We start from the raw sequence: 13025 nt of genomic DNA on the forward strand, positions 1-13025 counted from the left end.
GCGAAGCCACCGTCCAATGCGCAACAAGGACCTGGACCTTGTCTCGCCGCTTTCGGCCGCTCCCATTCGCGCGCTTGCACACTGGCGCCGCTGCAACGCTTAGGCATACATCTTTTCCGCGCCCAGCACGCGCTCGTGCAGCCCATTCTCACGCGCCCTGCACTCCAACACCCCCACTTCTGGTACTGCTCCGCACACCCACACCCCCGGCGCCTGCAAACATGCAGCTGTTCCTGCTGCTGCTAGCGGCGCTTGCCGCTCTCGTGAGCACGCGCAACACCCACGCTGACGGGTGAGCGCCTACCGCCACTGTCGCGCAACCCGCCGCTGTTTGCAGCATCACGGTGCTTACGTTTCCTCTGTTGCCGCTTGCAGGTCCTGCCCGCCGGCTGCGCTGGTCCACTACGCCCAACCTGCTATCAGGTACGCACCGCTTCATGGTCTCAGGTCGTCTCGCCGGCAATACGCGAGCACCCCTGTACACGACTTGAGCACAACGCTGCTGCCTGTTCACCTCTCACCTATCACGCTCCGCACCCCAACAGCACCCCGGGCACATCGGCGCCCACGCCCACCCCCGTTCACAGCATGTAAGTTCCCCAGTGGCCACCAACATGCCCAGCCCGTACGTCACAGATGTCGCCGCCCTTACCGCGCTTCCCCTCATGCATTCACCTGCGCACCCACACCCACTCCACTCCGACGCAGCTGGGCGGCCACTGCATCCACCCACCCCAGCTTCACCGCCCACACGTGGTGAGCCAGTGTGCAGTTGTGCGTGTTAGCTCCCGACCCACACGCAACCGCATCAAGCATGCCAACCTCTCATACGCTACCACGCTGGCACCCCCAGCTCGTGTTAGCACCAAATACTCCACCCTCCCCTTCCTCCGTGCAAGGTCCGCGCTGGCACCCACTCCCGCCTACTACATCATTTCCACGAACAGGTATGCACACTGCGCCAGCTCGCTGCCCCTGTCATACCCCCCATGCTTTCAGCGCTGGCCCTTGGATTCCGTCCACGATGTCGCCGCGCCTGCACGCAGGTGCACTTCACCTGACTGCATCAACGCCACCGTCCCCACCAGCATCAATGACAGGCGAGTTGCCCTGACCTAAACACGCCCGCCCATCAAGCCCACACGTCTGTGTTTCCGTGCTTGTCTTGCACCTCCGGTTATCCTACTGTGCCCTCGCTGCTGCTACTCCTATGCTCCTGTCGCACGCCAACCAACCTAGCCTCCCTGCGCGTCCCTGCCCATGCTTCACGCCCACCTCCACAGCACCGCGTTCGTCGAGCCCACCTACGCTGCGTACACCAACATCATCACCATGACGGGACGCGGCAAGCCTGGCAGTGAGTCGTTCCTATAGCTGCCAGGAGCAAGACATCACACAGCCGCGTGCTTTCCTTGTGTGTGTGTGTGTGTGTGTGTGTGTGTGTTGCTCTGACAGCCGCGCTGCAGCACGTCCTCTTGCCGATATCCATTCCGACTTCTGCTGCGTTCGTCCCTGCATACAGGCTCCGCCACGCCTGCGGCCCCTACGTCCAGCACGCCACCCAGCAAGCCCACCGGGATGTCGCTTGCAGCTGCGCTCGAGAAGCGCATGCAGTCCACATCTCAGCGCTCTACCCGTGTCACCCACGCCCACCTGCCCAGCACTGCCGGCGAGCACAGCCTTTCAGGATGGGTGGTCACCGTGCTGGCCGGCGCCGCCAACGCCGCGCACCCTGCAATTCACGCCGTGGGCGTCCAGTCTGACCGAGTCCATATCTTAGGTGATGACGGCACCATCCGCGCTGTGAGCGACAGGTGCAACGTTGTGCTCAACGTCATCAGCGTCGTGATGGGTAAGTGCTCGGGCCCGCAGCTGCACCTCCAGGGCCTTTAATGCCTATCGTCCTGCAGACCTGGCACGCCTACCATGCACGTACCTCTTATCCAGCCCTCCCTCCTGCCCGATTCATTATCCCATACCAACTTAGCCACCTCACTGCCGGTTACCTGCCTTGCCCACAGCAGACAACTCGCACCGCTACCACGTGCCTCACCACATCACAATTACAAACCTCCATGGTGGAGTCAACCAACAGTTCAACCCCGGGAGTCGGCGCAAATCTGGCGACCTCACCTCGTTCGGTGGTGGTACTCACTGCACCTCCCAACATGGTAAGCGCTGCCCGCAGGCTATTGGTGGGCACCAAGTACCACAGCACCTACCTTGCACCTGCCACTGCTTGTGTCACGCACTCCGCCTGCATACGGCACTTAGGGTCCTCAGCGTGTATTGACAAGTATCCATTTCCGCGCCTTCCACATACGCCTCTGCAGGTGCCCTCGCTTCGTGTGCCCATCAACTTCCTGACACCCCTCCATGCCGTGTTCAACGAGAACCTCATCGTCATCCCTCCACATCTTCCTCCTGCCGCCGCTGACCCTGCGCTGCCTGCGATTGCTGAGGACGCTGGTGCCGCCGGTGCCACTGCTGGTGCCGCCGCTGCCGCTGACGCTGCGCCCGCCGCCATCGCTGGCGCTATGCTGCAGCCGCCAGCAGGAGATGACGATGGTGACTTACAGCTCGAAGGCGTCCCAATCTTCTACGCAGGCCTGCTCAACGCCCTGGTACGCCGCCCCTCTGTCACGGTCCAGGTGAGCCTACGCAGCTCTGCTCTGCAACAACCTGTTAGTCGTACTCCACCTCCATACCATTGTATCTACACTCCCCAGCCTCCCTCGCTTTGCACGGTGTCCGTACATACCACTGCCACCCCGCTTCTCCACTCGCCCTTCCCCACTTGTCCGTGCCTCAGATCGTCCTCTCGCTCCGCACACCCACCTCGCGTCGCGCCATCCTGAACAAGCTGCGCGAGCCCACTGCTGGCCGCCGTGCTCTGTTCCTGATGGCCGCGCAAAACCGCGGCGAGGAGATAACCGCGACAATGGAGACCGGCATCATGGGCGTCACGCCCGACACTCCCCTCCTGATCCACATCCTAGTCGAGCTTCTGGTGCATGACCAAAACATGCTCACGCTCAACTCCAACATCGACCAGGCCGCCTTCACCAGCCACGCGCCTGTGTATGGCGCCTTCATGCCAGTCGTGCTTGAGTAAGTGCGTAAGCCGTTCTCCTATATGGGTTGGGCTACGTACCTGCCAACCTCGGCCCCGCATCACCCAACCACTTTGCTCACCACACTGCGCTTTATCCAAACCTGTCTGCCTGCAGCAACAGCAACCTCATCGGCTACTTGCTGTCGGCCGCGCTGGCTGCATACGATGGCACCCTGGTGCGTTCCCTGGACTCCGCTCATGCCATCCACCACCCGCCACTCCACTTGCGCTCCACCTGACCATGCGTGCCTCTCGCATCTCCCCGCACCTTGAAGGTGACCATGCCGCCTGATGTGGCGCGCGTCGTCTACGGAGCGCAGCTGGACGCCGTACTCGCTTGGGCAGCACAGCCCGCTCCCTATGAGCCGCAGCATGCCCGGATCAGCCGTTGGACTATCGCGGGCGCCACCGTGCAGGCGCAGCTGCCGTAATGCTGCTTACTCCTCCACGACTGATTACGCCTCCACCCCTGCTTAGAACCAACCTGCATTCCTGGCTTTGATGCGCAACATGCGTGCACGGAGGCATCTCTGAACTGCTTGGTAGTGCGCGCAAATGCGCTATTGAGAAGCTGTGGCTGTTGCGTAGATGTATCTTCTGTGCGGCTGCTTGACATTTCCTAGTCTCAGTGCTCACAGTCTGGCGCAGTTCTGCTTATGATACCACGACAAACACATTGATGTTGCACATTGCCAACGTTGCGACTTCTGCACACCTTCATTGTATACAACCGCTCATCTCATGTCATTGCCCTCGCTGCCTCCTGTCCATTCCAGCACCGCAGCCAATGCACCACTGCGCCTCATGCGCCTCATCCAGCACCCCACTACCTTTGCAAGCTTTCGCCAGCACGACATCCCGCGCATCTTTGCCACAATAAGCAGCTATCCCTACTTCTACTTCCGCTGCAGCCCGGCCCCAACCGCAACCCTACACTGCTAACTGACTACAGCCACGCTGTCTTGTTACCTTGCCCTTAGCGCACCCACACGCCCTCACAGAAAAACCGATTCCCCAACGCATGCCCCCGCCCACAGCTCTACCCCACAATCCAGTTCATCACCCACCCACTCCATGCACTTGCTTGACACGAATGGCACGGTTCTTTTAACCTGCAAATGCGAACACCTGTACAGCCACTCGCTGTCTCACGTGCATGGCCCAACTCCCACTGCAACACACCAACTCCCCAGCAGCGTTCGCACCTGTTGGCGCTGCCTAAGAAACTCCCGCTGTTCTTGCTCTATCTGCGTTGTGTACTCCCATGAGCTCTCACCTACACAGCCCAACACGCCTCTACACGAACCACTACTACCCACCCGCTCCTCCTGCTAGAGGTCTCAGGACTTGCCCTTGAAGTCCTGCCATACCAGGCACTTCACAATGTCCCGGTGCCACTTCAACCCTCGCACAGCAAACGCTAAATGCTCGCCCTCTGGCAGCGCCTCGCCGTCCAGCGCGCTCTTCAGGAGCTCGTCCCGCTGCTTCTGGATTTCATCCCGCCGCGCCTTCCGATCCGCCGCTGTACGTGCAGCCAACACGCGCTTCATGCCCTGCACCTGCAGCTCCTCCATCTTCTTCTTTCCGCCAGATGCCTTGATCAGCCGCGCCACACGCTCCATGGCCGGCACACGCAGGAAATGCGAGTAGCCGTACCGCCGCGCTTCGCCAGTGGACTCCAGCACGGGCGCCGTCCCATGCGTGACCATGCCAGCAGCCAGCACCACGATCGTCATGTCGGTCGGCAGCACCTGCAAACAACAGCACCCGTATCACTTGCATGTCCGCATCGCGAGCTCACTATACGCGCGCCTGGCCGACACACACAAAACCACACCCGCCCGCAGAGATGCACCACCTGGCCATTTACCTTGATGGAGGCGCCAGGCATCAAGAAATGCCCGCCGTCCAGGCTGCCGGCACCGTTGTGGCGCCACAGCATGATGCTGTACGGCCCTGCGTGTCAATTCCCACGCGAAGAAATTCACACTCGTTAGCAGCACGCAGATAGCAGACCAGCACCACCACCTTGCCTCACAGTACGCCCGCCCTCCGAGATCTACACGAGCAAGCTCGCACGCACACCCACTCACCCATCCACCGCCCGCCCCTCCCCCGCCCCCCCCCCCACACACACAAATACACAGGCACCGCGTCTCTGATACGCACCCCTGCGCACCAGCCTCACCGTCCGTCGTGTCGAAGTGCAACGACACCGCGCAGTTCTTGGTCATGCTCACGAGGTTAGTTGCCGTGTCGCCGTACATCGCCTGGCGCCCCCAGGCAGACAAGAACTCGTCCCTGCGCGCAGACCGACAGCGTGCAGCACCACGTCAGTGCTAGGTACGCGACCCCCCACACAACCATCCTGCACGTACTGCCCTTGCACGCAGCCCCGCGGCTACACGGCACCCTCACCTGTACTTGGTCAGGTACGGCGCAATCTGCACCGCCGCCTCCCACACCGCCGTACACATCTCCTCCAGCGCCTCCTCGATGCCGAATGGATAATGCTCCGCCTCGCACTCGTAGATGATCTGGTTGACGTACCTGCACAGCAAGGTATCAGTCAATCTCGGCCCCACCGCACATCCATGCCTCTCCTCCATGCCCGCGCCACCCTTGCCGCCCGCATGCAACACCCCCGTGGTGCTCTTGCCTGCAGATGATGTGTCCCACGCGAGCAGGCGACGCCAGCCCCGCCATCCAGAAGTTGCCGTCGTAGTGCTTGTCGATGTGAGCCCAGGCGTCGCCATTGTGGACCTCTTGACACGTGCGCGCCACCTTGTTGCGCAGAGCGCGCCTCGCCTCGCCCGACACCTGCAGGCAAGCGCGACAGCAGCATGGTGAACACGCACACCGCCATACAACCGACAACATGCAACAAAATGCACCTGCCCTACAGAGACGAGCGGCGCGCGTTGCAGCCCACCATCTGCTGTGCGCCGCACGGCACAGACCAGCACGTCCTGCCCGGTGACATCCAGCAGGCCGAACGGGCACTCCGCGAACCACTGCTGGTACCACGAGGTTTTGTCGCCGCCGGTGCTAAGCCCCTGCTGGCGCCGCACCAGCTTCTGGCCTTCGCCTTGCAGCGCCACCCCCGCTATGCGTGCCCACCCTTGCAGGGCCTCCAGCGCGAGCGCATCCGCAGCGGCAAGGTCAATGTCGAACACCCGAACCTGCTGCTCCGGCAGCGCGGCCCAGCCCATGCCCATCAGGATGTCACGGATGGCACCCGCCTGCATCACCTCCACGAGGTGCGCGCTGGGCGGCTTGGGCGGCGCGAGGGCGTACTTGAGGTGCGTGACGATGCCGTTGGCGTCGAGCTTCACGCCGAGCGCGTCCAGATCCGGGCGCAGCTTGCACCACTGCCCCTCCCTGCAACCATGCGGGTATCCAAACATGTGCACAGCGTCAGCAGAGTGCCTTGCAGCAGTTGGCATGCACCGTCCCTGCCTGCCCTGCCCACAGCCACACATACAAGCAAACCCACCCGATGCTGCTGGCCACGCCTTGCACAAGCAGCTCCTGCGCAGCTTCCACTGACGCAGCACTCTCCTCGCGCCTCCATGCACAGAACACACAATTGCTGGCACAATGGTCAGTGTGAATCACCCATGCAAGGCGCCCACCCATCCCCACGCCTACACCCCACTCCCCAGGATGCGAGCCCCACACAACGGGAGCAACGCAGAGCCTGCCGCTGCAAACAATGACTACGTCCCCCGCACCGGGGGAGTCATGCCACTGCTGCAACAGATCTTGCGCATGCACCTCCCTCCACTTCCCACAAGCACCTACTCCCGGGCAACTACCCCCCTGCCAACGCTGCACTACCCAGGATACGGGCCCCACACAACGGGGGCGACGCAGAGCCTGGTGCTGCCGACGACAGCATCGGCAGCCACGCCTGCCGCAAGCGGCCGGCGCTTCGCCTGAGTCCCCCGCACCGGGGGAGTCATGCCACACGCGCAGCACACCTGTCCGATCTCAGTACGCTGGTGCCCTGCCCTTGCTGTGCTGAGAAATCCCGCTGGGCTGCACACAACAGGGCCGCGCACACCTACTGCACCTCCTCAGCTCAGCGGCGACCAGTGTACGCTTGAACGTCTCCACCCAAGTCTTGGCGATACAGAAGTTCTTGTTGCGCAGCGCTTGCCTGTACATACACAACACGTGCGCAAATGCCCGCTCAAAACAGCGCCCCACAAAGCACCCCTGTGCGGTCCTATGTACCTCGCGCCCGCTGCGAGCTCCTATACGCCTCACCCGCTTGCCTGGCCCCGATTCCGCCTACCCCCCTCCCCCTACCCCCACCCTAACCCCGCACGCACACGCGCACACCAACACACGCGGTCCCACTTCATCAAACACACCTTGTCAGCTGGCCGGGTGTCGCCGTAGGCGTCGGCGCGGCTGCCGCATGGCTGTGCGGGCTATGCAAAACGAGCCAGGCCTTGGCGGTAGCATCCTTGGCAACCCACTCCATACGAGCGTTGCAGGCCGGAGTCTCGCACGCGTACACCTTGCGAAGCTTGGTCTGCCCCGGGATCGGAACAAAGGCGTACCGCGCGCGCAGATGCGCCATCGTGCGCGCGATCACGCTCGTGCTCCCGACCACCAGCCGGCCCTGATACGGCGGCAGCAGCATGTTGGCGCCCAGCAGTGCGTCGGCCTTGGCGCGCTCCGATCTGCATTTGCAGTGGCGAGCGCAGCACATTCCCACGCAATCACTTAAACGCCTTCCAGCGTTGCCGCTCCGCCTTTGCCATGCACCCATCCACATCCCTGCTGTCAGCACCCGCAAAAAAGCCACTGCTCAGCTTCATCGCGCGCCCGAGCGCTGAGCCGCCAGGCTTATCCGATTCCCGGCGCTGTTACCTACCGCTGCGCTTCAGCCGCCTCGCCTGCCTCCACAGACATCGGCCCGAACGGGACGATCAGCACATCATTCGCGTCCTGCCGCGGCTTCTTGCGCGCGCTCTCCAAATCGGCCTCGCACCGAACCCGACTCATCCCTCATATAAATAAACCACAAGGCTTCCAAATCTATATAATGAAACCACGAGGTCTATATAATTAAACCATCCGGCAAGCTTTGCGACCGGCAATCCGCGAGTCGCCCATCATCTCGATCACACTCACGCCTACGCTGAACACAAAGGCTGACACCAAATATAACAGTACGTATCCAACATCACGCCCGCTATCCAGCGCCTTCAAATCCCGCACTCTAGTTGCACGCGTCTCAACTTTAGCACCGACATGGCCCCGGACTGGCAGAACCTGCCCGCCGACCTTTGGCTCCATATCGCAACCTTCCTTAACACCGCTGATGGGGCCACTGCGCTCCGGCGCACCTCGCGCTTCCTGCGCAACACCCTTTCCGCGCCTCAGCACCGTCGCGTGTTCCTCGCCGGCCCGCACACGTACACTGGATACTTGCGGCCTCGGCGGCTTGACACGCACGTGCCACCACCGGGCTGGCCCGGCCGCGCATTCCAGGAGAGCTTCGCCACCGCAGCCGCCTGGGCCCACCTGTCCCTGCCGCAACGACGCCGGCTCGCATGCCTCGCAGCGGCATCAGGGCACGCAGCCAGCGCCACTGCAGCAATCCAGTACAGCGGCGTCGCAATGAACACAGAGACACTGGCGTCCGCAGCGCAGGCTGGCTTGCTGCACCTCTGCCAACAGCTCATCAGCCACGGCTGCGCGCTCACCTGCTCAGCATTCGTGGCCGCCGGCAGCGCCGGACACCTTGATGTCCTCACGCTCCTCTTCGATACGGTAGCACACGCAGACCCTCAAGACTGGCAAGAGCTGTACAACAGCACGCAACAGGGCGCTTGCATCGGCGGCCACAGCAGTGTACTGGACTTCCTTAACGCCCGATTCGCACAGCACGACGCCTGGCACACCCTTCCAGCAAGCAGCATCAAGGCGGCGGCCGCACGCGGACACACAACCCTAGTTGAGCGCGCCCTGCAGCATGCCCCGCCGTACAGCTGGTACGGCGCGTACTGGCGAGCCAAAATCATGGACGGCATCGCAGCAGGCTGCTCCACCCAGTTCCTGCACCACGTGCTCACCACCTACATTCCTGAGTGGCCGCACAGCTTGCCGCTGCCACTGCCTGCGGACCCAGCAGCAGAACCGCCCGCGGTGGACGCGCCGGCAGCACAACAGCCACCTGCCTTCCCAGCCGTGGCTCCGCCAGCAGCGCCTGCGCCGCCACCACAACAGCCAGCCATTCAAGAAGCCTTGCCGCAGCCACCAGCACCTCAGCCGCCCGATCCCTCAGTCGTGCTGCGCGTCTGCCGCAGCATCACACTCGCGGCGTCTCAACTGCCTGTGCCCAACACAGACAGCATCCAGCTGCTGCTGCTGCGCGCACCGCAAGGCTGGCAGGCTGTCGCAACAGACCTCCTGACCTCTGACACGTTCCTGCACGACCCGAACCTCAGAAACATTCCCGCGGTCCTAGCAACGCTGGCCGCAGCCGGCGTGGCTGTGCCGCAGGAGCTACGCAACCGCCTGCTTCTACAGCATGGCACCCCCGACAAAGCCGCAGACACAGTCCTCCGCATGGGCGAAATGGCCGCGCGCCACTGCAACGCAGGCTGTACGCTCTTCTCCTCGACCCGCGACGAAGGCGTCATCCTGCTTAGAGACAACCGCCCACGAGCAGAAGCATTCCTACGCCGCGGTTTCAGCATAACAGCGCACGACTTGCACGTGGTTGCACAGACCTCCTCCTGGGACACAGTTGCCATGGTGGCTGCAGCCGTACCGCCTGCCCATCCGCAGGACACCTGGGCATACAACTCGGCTTTCACCTCCGCGGCCCGCAATGGCGCGCCCCTGCCCATCCTGCAGCTCCTCCATGACCGTGGCGCTCGCATCGACCTTGACGCCATCGCCATGGGCGGCAGCGAACACGCTATGCAATGGGCATACGACCTACTCCTACAGCAGGTGCGGGCACGCGTCCGGGTGCGGCAGGGGCTCGCACGGCAGCAGCGTCGTGCCTAGGAGTCTAGGTGTCCGGCGTACCTCCCGCCCTCTACCTGCCGCATCCAAAACCTGCCGCATCCATCCCTTCCACTGCACGCCCACACCTCCACTCCAACCCGCCATCCCCCACCCTACGCAGGGGCACCAACAAGTGCAGTCTGCCGGTGCATGGACCGGTGCCATTCTCCTGGGCCCACCTGACGCTCCCTCCAGTTTCTCCAGTGCCGTGAATTTCGCACTCTGGGCCTGCAACCTGCCAACCCTGCGCGTCCTGCGCGCCACGCCTGACGGCATGGCCGTTGCAGCATTCAACGTTCTCCAGCCAACCACTCCCACCGCGCCCGGCAACGCACTTGCACCCACTCCTGGTCCTCCCACCATCACCAACACGTCTGACGTGGCGTGGAGCGTGTACGGCCACGGATTCGAAGTCGTGCACCTGTGGGAAGCCTGGCACGCGCCCGTTTCCGTAGATAAATGGCGGCACCTGCATGCTGCTGTCCTGCACATGATGCACTCTCGCCATGGCGCACCACCCGACATGATCAACGTGCTCCCGTATCAGCTTGCGTGGGTACTAGCGCACGTGCCCTAAACGATGCTAGCTCTGCTTGCATCTGCACCACGACTTGCAACAAGGGAGACGTACGCCTCACACATCAATGACGGCTGTTGAGCACAGATCATCACAAGCGCTGAGGTGGTATAGCTGTTGTTGTTGCACTGTTGCGTGTGTTCACAGTCTGCCTCACGGATGGGCACCACCATAGAAGCACTAATGATGTTGGGGGCGGTCGTTACGTTTGCCTTGACCGAGCGCTAGAATTGATGGCATATCGTAAGAAGGCTCAAAGGGCTGTATCTATGCGTGTTGAGTGTTGACGGCGGGAGACAGGGATTCCCCTGGCGGGAGAGCGAGGTTGGGTCGGCGGGACGCAGCAAGGAGTGGGCGTATCATGTCGGTGTCCACATCGTACGGATCAGGGTGAGAAGCGGCGGCAACCTGTTTTGTCAACTAAACGAAGCCATTTTAAGGAATTCAGCCCCTGCCTCCGTAAAATACGAGCGCTGTTGAATTGCAGCCCAGCATGAACAGCCCGTTAATCACTTATGTTGGTGATGGCGCTGGTCAACACTCGTTGCTTAATTTGCACCAATCAATGCCTGTACGGCTGACACACCTTTCCAAGCCTTGACAACCCAGAACCCAGAATCCTCCGACCCGCCCTGCAGCACCTCAGCACACGTTACATCCGTGCAGCCAGCAGCACGTTCCACCAACACCCTGCCCATCACTGCAACCCATTTCAGGTCGCCACAGCTGACCCTGTACCCCTATGCCGGGATTAGTGATTCGAGACAACCGCGGCATCAAAACGCAAGACTGGAGAAATCCCAGACACACACACACGAACACACACATACGGCGCCTTATATACACACACACACACACACACACACACACACACACACACACACACACACACACACACACACACACACACACACACACACACACACACACACACACACACACACGCAGCCCTTCCACGAAGATCTTGGCTGCAGTACAAATGCAGCAAACCTCGTCGCCGGCCTGCGTCCTCCCTATCCCGACACCTTCACCGTACGTGCCGCGCGGCAACGCACACCTCCATCACAGCCCCCACCCCCACCCCCTCCCCCGCCTCGCGTCCAGAGGAGGAGGGTGTGCACAATCAGGCCCCCGGCCTAGCTGGTTAGCGATTTGACTCGTCCTTACGGCAGAAGGGACCCGGGTACGAATCCGGATAAAAGCCCAATTATGCAAAAGGCGAAAGATTGGTGCGAAACCGATTGGTGATCCCACGAACGATAGGTAATTGCCCTTAGTGGCAATTGCGGGCTTATGCCCGCTGCAACCTAGAAAGGTCGTGGTGCAGAAGTCCGATTTAGTGGCGAGGTCCAAGGTTCAAGACAAGGCTCAAGATCCAAGGCTCGAGGAGGAGCGCCATGGCTCCTCGGTTTGCACGAACTGGCAGTGCTCCACTACTATAACGCGGCGTTTCCCTAGCTCGATATGCTAGGTGTGCAGGCTTGGATGTAGTGGACTTTGAAGAGCGGCCTAGGACTTGGAGGTTGTAGTTTCGGAGGTTGTGACTCTTTCGTGGTGAGGGGGGCGGGCCCTCTCGCCCTAGTCACCTTGCCCCGTTAATCCATGCCAGGCCCTATGGGCCGGCGTTGTAATTATTATTATTATTATTCCTCCTATATCATAAGAAGAATAATAATAGAAACCGGACTTAGTCGCGCGGGCGATCCTCCGAGGGTGTGGGGGAGGGCCGGGGCCCCGGGCGTGAGGGACCCAGCTTTGTTGCGAGGAGCGTCGCGCGTGCTCGCGACGTCGCTGGGGCCGCATACGGGAGTGCGCTCCGTGGCGTTTATGTCGGAGCCGCGGCCATTTGCTGTCCGGGCAGCCGCGAGGGACCCAGTTGTGTAAATACAGCGCACAGAATTCGGCCCCCCACTTAAGAACGCCGCGTCGCCGCGTTGAGTATCGGGTTTGCGCGAGCACCGGTGTGTGGCCGCGTGGCCCCATAAAAGGGACCCAGAATTATGAATAGCAATTAATAGGCAGCATGCGCCTCAGGCACCGGCAAGGTGGCGCTGCGAGGTCGGTCGGCAACGTCCAACTACGGGCCGGTCGTGTCCCCAGCCCAGTACCATTCCTCCTATAGCATCTACTACAAACATATAAGGTCAATAGGGTAGCCCCGGGGCACTGAATCGAGCCGGGGCCGACCTCAAACATCTGCATGTCGCGTTCGCCAGGACACGCCATATCAGGCCAGATAGTAGCCTGATTACATCTATGCAGATATCTGTGTTGACGGCAATTGATCACGCTCCAAAA

General features: G+C 61.7%; 3 protein-coding genes across 3 annotated transcripts; 2 read left to right on the forward strand and 1 right to left on the reverse strand.

The window, feature by feature from the left end:
* Positions 1-1979: 1979 nt before the first annotated feature.
* Positions 1980-3751, forward strand: CHLRE_15g643387v5 (uncharacterized protein). The gene is made up of 5 exons (XM_043070703.1): positions 1980-2171; positions 2334-2651; positions 2813-3111; positions 3231-3291; positions 3391-3751. The coding sequence occupies exons 1-5, from the start codon at positions 2076-2078 to the stop codon at positions 3544-3546; spliced, it is 930 nt and encodes a 309-aa protein (XP_042916573.1). The 5' UTR covers positions 1980-2075; the 3' UTR covers positions 3547-3751.
* Positions 3752-3763: 12 nt separating this feature from the next.
* CHLRE_15g643388v5 (uncharacterized protein) lies at positions 3764-8199 on the reverse strand. Its single transcript, XM_043070704.1, has 9 exons — positions 8004-8199; positions 7495-7809; positions 7191-7277; positions 6010-6496; positions 5775-5935; positions 5534-5665; positions 5304-5416; positions 4986-5071; positions 3764-4866 (listed from the first exon to the last, which is right to left on the reverse strand). Exons 1-9 carry the CDS (start codon positions 8132-8134, stop codon positions 4456-4458), a joined length of 1923 nt encoding a protein of 640 aa, XP_042916574.1. The 5' UTR covers positions 8135-8199; the 3' UTR covers positions 3764-4455.
* A 110-nt stretch (positions 8200-8309) lies between these two features.
* On the forward strand, positions 8310-12370 carry CHLRE_15g643389v5 (uncharacterized protein). The gene is made up of 3 exons (XM_043070705.1): positions 8310-10093; positions 10272-11117; positions 11832-12370. Exons 1-2 carry the CDS (start codon positions 8384-8386, stop codon positions 10725-10727), a joined length of 2166 nt encoding a protein of 721 aa, XP_042916575.1. The 5' UTR covers positions 8310-8383; the 3' UTR covers positions 10728-11117; positions 11832-12370.
* Positions 12371-13025: the final 655 nt, after the last annotated feature.

The sequence above is a fragment of the Chlamydomonas reinhardtii genome, chromosome 15 (genome assembly GCF_000002595.2).
Source record: "Chlamydomonas reinhardtii strain CC-503 cw92 mt+ chromosome 15, whole genome shotgun sequence".
NCBI lineage: Eukaryota > Viridiplantae > Chlorophyta > Chlorophyceae > Chlamydomonadales > Chlamydomonadaceae > Chlamydomonas > Chlamydomonas reinhardtii.

What these genes read in the sequence shown, in the direction of transcription:
- CHLRE_15g643389v5 (XM_043070705.1), top strand. Translation starts at nt 8,384, where the DNA reads ATGGCCCCGGACTGGCAGAACCTGCCCGCCGACCTTTGGCTCCATATC. An exon ending in ACGACCTACTCCTACAGCAG is followed by an intron (nt 10,094 to 10,271) that starts GTGCGGGCACGC and finishes CACCCTACGCAG; the next exon opens with GGGCACCAACAAGTGCAGTC.
- CHLRE_15g643387v5 (XM_043070703.1), top strand. Translation starts at nt 2,076, where the DNA reads ATGGTGGAGTCAACCAACAGTTCAACCCCGGGAGTCGGCGCAAATCTG. An exon ending in GCCCCTCTGTCACGGTCCAG is followed by an intron (nt 2,652 to 2,812) that starts GTGAGCCTACGC and finishes TCCGTGCCTCAG; the next exon opens with ATCGTCCTCTCGCTCCGCAC. An exon ending in CTGCATACGATGGCACCCTG is followed by an intron (nt 3,292 to 3,390) that starts GTGCGTTCCCTG and finishes CGCACCTTGAAG; the next exon opens with GTGACCATGCCGCCTGATGT.
- CHLRE_15g643388v5 (XM_043070704.1), bottom strand. Translation starts at nt 8,134, where the DNA reads ATGAGTCGGGTTCGGTGCGAGGCCGATTTGGAGAGCGCGCGCAAGAAG. An exon ending in GAGGCGGCTGAAGCGCAGCG is followed by an intron (nt 7,810 to 8,003) that starts GTAGGTAACAGC and finishes CTGCAAATGCAG; the next exon opens with ATCGGAGCGCGCCAAGGCCG. An exon ending in ACACCCGGCCAGCTGACAAG is followed by an intron (nt 7,278 to 7,494) that starts GTGTGTTTGATG and finishes GTGTATGTACAG; the next exon opens with GCAAGCGCTGCGCAACAAGA.